General features: G+C 40.2%; 3 protein-coding genes across 4 annotated transcripts; all 3 read left to right on the forward strand.

Annotated features, from left to right (window-relative positions):
- Positions 1 to 1,512: 1,512 nt before the first annotated feature.
- LOC125604717 lies at positions 1,513 to 3,285 on the forward strand. The gene is made up of 2 exons (XM_048774915.1): positions 1,513 to 1,541; positions 1,641 to 3,285. Exons 1-2 carry the CDS (start codon positions 1,513 to 1,515, stop codon positions 3,283 to 3,285), a joined length of 1,674 nt encoding a protein of 557 aa, XP_048630872.1.
- Positions 3,286 to 3,313: 28 nt separating this feature from the next.
- LOC125604719 lies at positions 3,314 to 5,244 on the forward strand. The gene is made up of 4 exons (XM_048774918.1): positions 3,314 to 3,986; positions 4,071 to 4,358; positions 4,434 to 4,539; positions 4,625 to 5,244. The coding sequence occupies exons 1-4, from the start codon at positions 3,364 to 3,366 to the stop codon at positions 5,234 to 5,236; spliced, it is 1,629 nt and encodes a 542-aa protein (XP_048630875.1). The 5' UTR covers positions 3,314 to 3,363; the 3' UTR covers positions 5,237 to 5,244.
- A 19-nt stretch (positions 5,245 to 5,263) lies between these two features.
- On the forward strand, positions 5,264 to 8,036 carry LOC125604718. Of its 2 annotated transcripts, none has more exons than XM_048774917.1 (6): positions 5,264 to 5,824; positions 5,902 to 6,108; positions 6,191 to 6,280; positions 6,365 to 6,472; positions 6,546 to 7,145; positions 7,313 to 7,528. In XM_048774917.1, exons 1-6 carry the CDS (start codon positions 5,279 to 5,281, stop codon positions 7,322 to 7,324), a joined length of 1,563 nt encoding a protein of 520 aa, XP_048630874.1. In that variant the 5' UTR covers positions 5,264 to 5,278; the 3' UTR covers positions 7,325 to 7,528. The 2 variants fall into 2 exon arrangements, with proteins under 2 accessions (XP_048630874.1, XP_048630873.1); XM_048774916.1 differs by having other exon boundaries at positions 5,279 to 5,824; positions 7,225 to 8,036.
- Positions 8,037 to 9,059: the final 1,023 nt, after the last annotated feature.

The following is a 9,059-nucleotide window of genomic DNA, read 5'->3' on the forward strand; positions in this document are numbered from 1 at the left end:
CTTGATTAATGAGTAACACGATTTGATGAGTCTCTCTCTCTAGTTCATCATGATAATCTCATACACTTTCTCTTAAACATTCTAATCTCTCTTGAATCTCTCTTAGACTTCTCAATACCTTTCTTATTCTCTAAAATCATATGGTATCAGAGCCAGGTTGGCTGTGGTATTGAGATCTTGTGTTCTTCAGCTTCAGATAAAAGTTCTTTCTTGTGAGATTCTAAAAAAAGTTCAAGCAAATCAAGATGGGAGGAAACAAGGTTATTTCGGTTCCGATTTCACTCAAGGGTGGGGGAAACTACCTGTTGTGGTCTAGGCTTGTGAAGACAGCCATTGGGAGGCTAGGGTTATGGGATCACATCACAGATGGAGCCCCAGCACCAGTGGCCAGTGAGGAAGAAGGTGGAAGAGAGCTCGCGGTTGCTGATGGAAAGAAGTGGATTCAAGATGACTTGATGGTGCTATCTGTGCTGCAAGGATCACTTGAAGAACATCTCTTGGAAGCCTACAGCTACTGCGAGAATCCAAAACACCTGTGGGAGGTACTCCAAAAGACTTTTGGGAATGTTACCAATCTGAGCCGTGTGTATGAGATCAAGAAAGCTATCAACACACTGGTACAAGATGGAGAGGAGTTCACCAAGCATTTGGGCAAGTATAGATCCTTGTGGTCTGAGCTTGAATCGTTGAGGCCAAGCACTAATGATCAAGAGCTACTCACGGAGAGGAGGGAGCAGGATCAGGTGTTTGGGTTGCTGTTGACGTTGGATCCTCCATTCAACGATGTGATCAAGCACATGTTGAGGATGCCAAATCTCCCATCTATGGAGGAAGTGTGTGCGCAACTCCAGAAGGAGGAAGGTATAAGTCACTATAGGAAATTGGGGTAGTGATAGCATAATATAGTAGCGTTTAAGTGTGTTTTGCTACGATTTATATTTTAGTAGCGTTTTGCTTTTTCTAAATGCTACTGATAAGTTTTCAGAAAAACGAGTTTCTCGCGTTTAGTTATCAATAGCACTTTTTTGAAACAAACGCTACCTATGTGAAGCGCGGAAACGTAATTAGTTTGAGCGCCTAAGACTTATCGAAAATTAGAAGCCATTTTCAGACTCCCTCCATAGAAGCTTCATGAACCATTCTTTCCCTCTAACTCTCATTTTTTTCAGATTCCCTCCATCGAACTTTCAGTCTCCATTGAACTTTCAGTCTTCATCTTTTTCTCCCTCTCGTTTCAATCTCCTCCTCTAAACTTTCAGTTTTTGAGATTTCTGTCACTCTCCTCCTCGGTAGCCGAAGAATAAGCTCTAATTAAGGTTCGTCAATCTTAGCGATTGTTCGTTCTCGTTATTTAGGGTTAGAGGGTTTAGATTCGTCGAGCTAATTTCATGTTTCTTTCTTAAAAAAATTAGGGTTCTTTTTTTCTGTTTCTCGATTTTTGTTCTATTAGATTCTGATTCTCGAAAACCATCTCGATTTTTTGCATTGACACTGTGAAATTGGAGCTGTAATATGGACAAGTCCTGGGTTTGGCTTCCAAGGTATGTTCAAATCTTTTACGCTTGACTATTTCGTAAATGCAAATTAGTTTTTGCAATTGAAGTTTATTTAATCTTTTATGCTTGCTTGATATATTACAGGGCCAGCAATGATTATGAAAAGGGGGCAACTGATTTCGTGAATAAGTCAGCGTTGAGGTTGGGTAATCCTCTTCAAATCTCATGTCCCTGTGTCGACTGTCGGAACATGTGTCACCAAAATCTCAACACAGTCGTGGAGCATTTAGTCATAAGGGGGATGGATAAGAAGTACAAGAGGAATGATTGTTGGAGCGTTCATGGAGAGATAAGAAAGACGCAGACAGATGAGTTTGAAAGTGTTGACCACTTAGAAGCATACGAGTTGTTTAGAACTGCATTCTCTGTTGCTGAAGACAATCCACAAACCGGAGAGCAACCAGAAGTATTTAAAGGTGAAGAAGACTCTGAGTTCAAGAAGAAATTGCAGGATGCAGAAACTCCACTCTACTCCAGCTGTCCCAACTACAGTAAGATATCTGCAATCATGGGATTGTATCACATAAAAGTTAAGAGTGGGATTTCAGAGAATTATTTTGATCAGATTTTGACATTGGTACAAGACATGCTGCCTCAAGGGAATGTCCTTCCAAAGTCCACAGGCGACATCAAGAAATTTCTGAAGATATTTGGGTTTGGTTATGATGTTATTCACGCTTGCAAGAATGATTGTATTCTTTTTCGGAAGCAGTATGAGGATATGGATAGCTGCCCAAGATGTGGTGCTTCAAGATGGGAAGTTGATAAGCGTACGGGGGAAAATAAGATTGGGATTCCAGCAAAGGTACTACGGTATTTTCCTATCAAAGAAAGACTGAAGCGGATGTTTAGATCAAAGAGGATGGCTAAGGATTTGCAATGGCATTTCAGCAATGGTAGTGAAGATGATACCATGCGACACCCGGTGGACTCACTGACTTGGGCTCAGGTTAATGATAAATGGCCAGAGTTTGCTTCTGATCCGAGAAACCTTCGCCTTGGACTATCTACAGATGGTATGAATCCTTTTTCCATTCAGAACACAAAGTACAGCACATGGCCAGTCTTCTTGGTAAACTACAATATGCCTCCCAGTCTGTGCATGAAGGCAGAGAACATAATGTTGAGTCTCCTCATCCCTGGTCCAGCTGCACCAAGCAACAACATCGACGTTTATCTTGCTCCATTGATAGATGATCTGATTGACTTGTGGAATGAAGGTATACAGGCATATGACTCATTATCCAATGAGAATTTCACACTCCGAGCTATTCTGTTGTGGACTATCAGCGACTATCCAGGTTTGGGGACACTTGCTGGTTGTAAAGTGAAAGGGAAACAGGCGTGTACTGTATGTGGAAAGGATACACCTTTCAGGTGGTTAAAATTTAGTCGAAAGATGGTTTATTTGGGCAATAGGAGACGACTGAGGCCAGGGCACCCTTACCGACGCCGCAAAGCATGGTTTGACAATACTGTAGAGGAAGGGACTGCAAGCAGAATTCAAACCGGATCTGACATATTTGAGATGCTCAAGGACTTGAAGAATGATTTTGGAAAACCTTTAGAGAAGAAAGGCAAGAAGAGAAAATCTACTGTGGATGAAGATGATGAGATTGGAGGTGAAGAATATGAAGAAGATACTGACCAATGGAGGTGGAAGAAACGGTCAATTCTATTCGACTTACCTTACTGGAAGGTAGTACTTTCTCAATATCACTGTGATTGAACTATATATATATATATATATATATATATATATGTTTACCACGTTCTAACCGTTTCTAATTATTTCATGTATTAGGATATGCCGGTACGTCATAACATTGACGTAATGCATGTGGAAAAGAATGTGTCTGACGCCATACTATCCATGTTGATGCATAGTGCAAAGTCAAAAGATGGTGTTAAAGCTAGGCAAGATTTAGAAGATATGGGGATTCGCAGCTCCTTACACACTGAGGTACGTGGAAAAAGGACATACCTACCTCCAGCTTCTTATTGGTTGACGAAGGATGAGAAGAAGATATTTTGCAAGAGGTTATCTGAATTCAGAGGACCAGATGGCTATTGTGCTAATATTGCAAATTGTGTTTCCATGGATCCTCCTCAGATTAATGGTTTAAAGTCACATGATCATCATGTTCTTCTGCAAAACCTATTACCTGTTGCATTGCGAAAATTGCTTCCTAAAGGTCCTAGGATTGCAGTGACTAGATTATGCAACTTCTTCTGCAGACTGTGTCAGCGTGTGATTGATCCTGAAAAGCTACTGGAACTAGAGAGTGAGCTTGTTGAGACAATGTGTCAGATGGAGCGGTTCTTTCCCCCATCACTCTTTGATATAATGTTCCACCTCCCTATACATCTAGCTAGAGAGGCACGCTTGGGAGGGCCAGTACACTTTAGATGGATGTATCCATTTGAAAGGTAATATTATTTTGTTTACCTCTTTCAATATTATCTTTGTTGTGATAAATATTTGACAAGAGCTGTTATTTTTTTGATCTTTAGGTACATGAAAACACTTAAGTCCTACGTTAAAAATTTTGCACGACCAGAAGCATGTATGGCTGAGGGTTACATGGCAGCAGAATGTATTGCCTTCTGCATGGAATTTCTTCAAAAATCTGTACCAGTTAATCAACCTGCGAGTCGTAATGAAGATGTTGATTTAGATGATGACATCCTTGAAGGCCGTCCAATCCAGAGATCCAAAGATGTTCTACTTTCTGATAAAGAGCGAGACATCGCACATAGATATGTTCTAATGAACACAGCAGTTATGGAGCCATATATTGAGTAAGTGGATAAATTGAATACGTAATATTTATGATTGTATATGTGTGTTTATATTTATTGTTACTGCTATGTCAGTATGCATTTGGAAGCGTTGCAAGAGAAAGATCCTCGTTGTCGGCAAAATCAGACTCTGTTATGGAAGTTACATGTGGAACAGTTTACACAATGGGTAAAGGATAAGGTATATGTAGCAGTGGACATGGAGTTTTCTTTACTCACTTTTATTGTTTTTAGAACTAACACCATCTTATCTCTGTTGTCATCAGATTTATTCTAACCCAGAGGAGCAGTCGAAAAAGCTAAAATGGTTAGCATTTGGACCAAGAAATTCAGTTGCAAGGTACAAAGGCTTAATCATCAATGGACATCGCTTTCAGATAGAGTCGCTAAAGAGGAAGACTCAGAACAGTGGGGTAGCATATGATGCTTTCAGTATGTGTAGATCGAGTGCAAAAGATAGTAAACATATGGCAGATATAGTATCCTACTACGGAGTGATAGAAGAGATTATACTACTCGACTACCATATGTTCCACGTCCCACTCTTCAGGTGTAAGTGGGCCAACAAAGGGCATGGTTTGAAGGTGGAAGATGGTTTTACGGTTGTGAACTTCCACTTAAGCCAAGCAGCATTCCAAAAAGATCCATACATTCTGCCGTCACAAGCAAAGCAAGTGTTTTATTCCAATGATGACTCTTCTGATTGGTCTGTGGTTATGAGGGCACCACCTAGAGGGTATCACGAGTTAGAGACAGAAGAAGAGTTTGCTGCTCCACCAGTATTCGTCGAGGAGAATGAAGATTTGGGAAATGATTGTTCTGATGATGAGAGTTTCTGTTGTAGGGATGATTGTGAGGGGGTCTTAGTTGTGGAGTAATAGGGATATGACTAGTAACTGGTTTTGGTTTGATATCTGGATATGACTAGTAACTGTTTTTTTAACGTTAGTTACAGGATAAAGATAATGGAGTACGGGATGATTCAACGTCGCAGTAAGCGCCAACGAGGACTAGATGCTAGCGTTGAACCACTTAAGTCTGGGAAGAAACGCACGTTATTGAATGCAAGTGTAGACGAAGAGCAAACACAACATCAAGCAGAGCATCATACAGAAGAAGAGCATCAAGAAGAAGAGATTCAAGAAGAAGAGCTTCAAGGAGAAGAGCAGCCAGAAAGGGACTTCAGAAAAGATAAAGAAAAAACTCCAGAAGCTGCAGAGGACGAACATAACTCAAAGCCGAAGTCAAGGAGAGGAAGAGGACCAACCAGATTGAGTAGAGTTGCTAAAAATCCTGAGGATAAGATCGACATTGAATTTAACACTCTCGGTGAGCATATTGGAGATGGCTCAGTGCTACTTTCATCCTTTCTGGGTATTCTTGTGAGAGAGCATGTACCAGTGTTACTCGAAGACTGGAGGCAACTCGATGAACTTACAAGAGACACAATGTGGGAGGAAATTCAGGTATTATTTAATGTTTATACAAGTAACCAGTAGCATGACATGGCAATGATAAGTGATAATTTCTGATTTTTTTGTAGGCAAGGTTCAACTTGAAAGAACAATGGCAAAAGGATGCTATTATAAAACAAATGGGTGGTCTCTTCAGGGCATCAAAATCACGGCTGGTGGCCAATATCCGTGCTATAAGTAGCAGGGAAAAAATTATTAACTTAAAACCAAGCAATATTCCCTCTTTGGCAACTTGGCTAAATTGGGTGAAGAGCAAGAAAGGAGAAGATTTTAAGGTTGCTTATGTATACATATTTTCTCTAATGTTATGTGTGTGTATAGAGACAACGAAGCCTAATCTTTGGTTTTCTTTTGAAGAAAACAAGTGCCCACTTCAGGGAATTGCGTAGGAGTCAGATCCCGCACACTACAGGACGCAGAGGAATGGTTCGTCTAACTCATAAAATGGTATGTTTCTGTCATATAAAGTGTACAAGATCTGTAGTGAATTAAATAGCCTAATCTGGCATTTTCTGTTTCTGGTAATTGTAGAAGAAGCAGAGCAAGGAGCCTGAAAAGGTTACTAGAAGTAAGGTTTGGATTGAAGCACACACACATAAAGATGGGAGACCCGCGAGACCAGAATTTGAAGAAACCATTGTGAGCAATAAACTTCTCATGTGATGTCTTACTATATTTATATTCTCTAACTCATATCACATATTTGAAACAGGAAAAAATCAAAACAATTGATAGTGAGCTCGACTCCACTGCTAGCACGAATATTAAAGAAGATGCTGTGAGTAAAGTCTTAGGACAAGACAGACCAGGAAGAGTTAGAGGTCTAGGCCGAGGGATTACTGCATCAAAGTTAGCTATATTGGCAGCTAGAGACACACACGTCATGAAGCTTGAGGCCAAACAAGCAGAACTAGTGGATGTAGTTCGTGGCTTGCAGGAACAACTTCATAACTTGACTGAATCAAGGAGAGTTGAAGTTGGGTCTACCTCTGAAGTGAATACTGATGTTTACAAAGGGGGCCGTGGATGTCAGATTTTGGATTGGTGTGTAGAGGAAGAGGTTGTTATTGGGGAAGGAGAGTTTGTTTCATCTGACGCAGCGTACAAGATTGGACGCATTCCAATAGGTCCTAACACGGCTGCTATTATTGTCAAGTCATATGAGGAGCAAGAAGCAGGGCCACTATGGAGGCCTTCAGTAACTGTCAGAACACTGAGGCAAGCTGTTGGACAAGTTATCGCATGGCCAGTAGATAGGTTCATATTGGACAGTGAAATGGACTCTCCAACTCATAAGACTGCTGGTTCTGCGGTATGTATTTCTCGGTCTCTTTTGTTAAATTGTATGTGAAACTGAAAGTTGAATTTATTACTTCTTTTTTTCTACTAAGGTGACAAGTGATGATAAGATAAACATATATGATTGGAATTCAACTGGTGTAATTGTTGCTGAGGGTCGTTTGTGTTCGACGGACCCAGATGATCTGGTAAACGACATCCCACTAGGTCCAGGTGCTGCTATTGTGAAGGTTGATGTGGCAGTTGTTGAAGATGCATATCAATGGAGACCAGTTTCTGATGAAATGTTTCTGATGAGTCATGCAGTTAAGATGAAAATCTCATGGCCTCAAAATAAGATTCAACAGATTAGTCAGCAAGCCATGAAGGAGACGATATCAAAGAATAGCTCTCCCAAGGTAATATTCTAAAGCCTCTCAGTTTTAAAGCTTAAATAATTAATTTCTGTGTTTATTGCCATTTGATGAACTGTCTCTAATTGTCATTTCTAGAGTGTAAATCACAGCTCTGATAGCAGCAAAAGTGGTAAAAGAAAGTGCATCCTCTTAGATTGCAAAGGGTCTGGCAATAAGGTGGCTGAAGGTAGAGTTTTTTCAACCGATCCAGAAGCTAAAGTTCATTTTGTCCCCTTGGGTCCCAATGCAAGCAAGGTATGGGTCGATGTCGTTAAAATTGGAGAAGCACCTGTTTGGAGAGGAAATTCAGAGATTCAGTTCATTGATGATGCTTTAGGTGTTCCAATAGCTTGGCCTAATAAATTTCTCATTATCTGTTGAATTAGAGAATGAACTTGTTGTTGGATATCTTTTTATGAATTATGTATGATACTTTGGCTTTTAATCTGATATTTTAGTATTTTTAATTTCGTTAATTAAATTGCACCAATACTGTCCTGGTTCTCGTTGTCCATAATATATAGCACATCAGTCAATAGCGAATGTAATAACGCTACATTTACACAAAATTTGCAAGCATATAACTTTATAGTAACAAATAAATACCGCTATTATAAATAAAATAATTGCAGAGACGAACCGCTATCAAAGAATAAGATTACATAGCATTCTAAAAAACCGCTACAAAAAGTCTATTATTTTTGGTTGCGTGTTGGTTCATAGCGCTTCTAAGACCGCTACGATTTAAATCGGTAGCGCTTATCCGACGCTACTAATAAGGGATTTTCCTGTAGTGAGTTTTAGATAATCTGAGTTTGTATGTGAAAGAGTAGAATGATTTAGGATGAATAAGGAGATGATTATGTGATTAGATGACTAATAAGGAATCATTATGGAACAAGTAGAGTAATCAATTGGATAGAACTGTCTGATCTCTTATTAATGAGGAGATTACATATTTATACTTAGAGGACATAGGGTTTTCGAAATGGGTTAAGGTAGCTTAAGCATGTGAAGTCAAATGGTAAGAGCTGGCCGGTTTTGAATCCGTCCAATAGGGGCCATCACACGTTTGATCCCTTTGGCATCTTGGATCAGATGCCAAACACCTTTACAGCCTGTCCCAGCTGTAAAGCCGCGCCTCCTCTTATCCATAAATGGTCATCTCCTTTCTTTGGCCGTGACCTTCCCTTTGCATAAGTGTCTTTGGCCTTTCCCTCCTTCTTGTTGTTCAACCTCCTATTTACCGTGGTAACTTCAGATGGTACGGACATGGTAACTCCGTACACTTCACCCTAAGTTTGCACCACTTCAGAATGTGAAGAAAGGTCGAGACCCAAGTGATCTTCGTTGAACTGATCCGTACGGTTTGTACCGTCCGTACCATTCTCCCAATGCGTCTCTCACTTCAACCTGAGCTTCATCTCCTCATCCCTTTCATTACCCAAGCCTTTCTAAGCCTTCATATCAACTCCTCATCTCAACACTCCCCCTTAAGTTTAGCTTTGTGAAAGCCTAAACTTGGACAGCCA

The sequence above is a fragment of the Brassica napus genome, unplaced genomic scaffold (genome assembly GCF_020379485.1).
Source record: "Brassica napus cultivar Da-Ae unplaced genomic scaffold, Da-Ae ScsIHWf_603;HRSCAF=896, whole genome shotgun sequence".
Taxonomy (NCBI): domain Eukaryota; kingdom Viridiplantae; phylum Streptophyta; class Magnoliopsida; order Brassicales; family Brassicaceae; genus Brassica; species Brassica napus.

Coding starts and splice junctions, on each gene's coding strand:
- LOC125604717 (XM_048774915.1), top strand. CDS start 1,513: ATGGACAAGTCCTGGGTTTGGCTTCCAAG. Junction 1,542..1,640: donor TCCTGGGTTTGGCTTCCAAG/GTATGTTCAAAT, acceptor GATATATTACAG/GGCCAGCAATGATTATGAAA.
- LOC125604719 (XM_048774918.1), top strand. CDS start 3,364: ATGCCGGTACGTCATAACATTGACGTAATGCATGTGGAAAAGAATGTG. Junction 3,987..4,070: donor TGGATGTATCCATTTGAAAG/GTAATATTATTT, acceptor TTTGATCTTTAG/GTACATGAAAACACTTAAGT. Junction 4,540..4,624: donor CACAATGGGTAAAGGATAAG/GTATATGTAGCA, acceptor TGTTGTCATCAG/ATTTATTCTAACCCAGAGGA.
- LOC125604718 (XM_048774916.1), top strand. CDS start 5,279: ATGACTAGTAACTGTTTTTTTAACGTTAGTTACAGGATAAAGATAATG. Junction 5,825..5,901: donor CAATGTGGGAGGAAATTCAG/GTATTATTTAAT, acceptor ATTTTTTTGTAG/GCAAGGTTCAACTTGAAAGA. Junction 6,281..6,364: donor TTCGTCTAACTCATAAAATG/GTATGTTTCTGT, acceptor TGGTAATTGTAG/AAGAAGCAGAGCAAGGAGCC.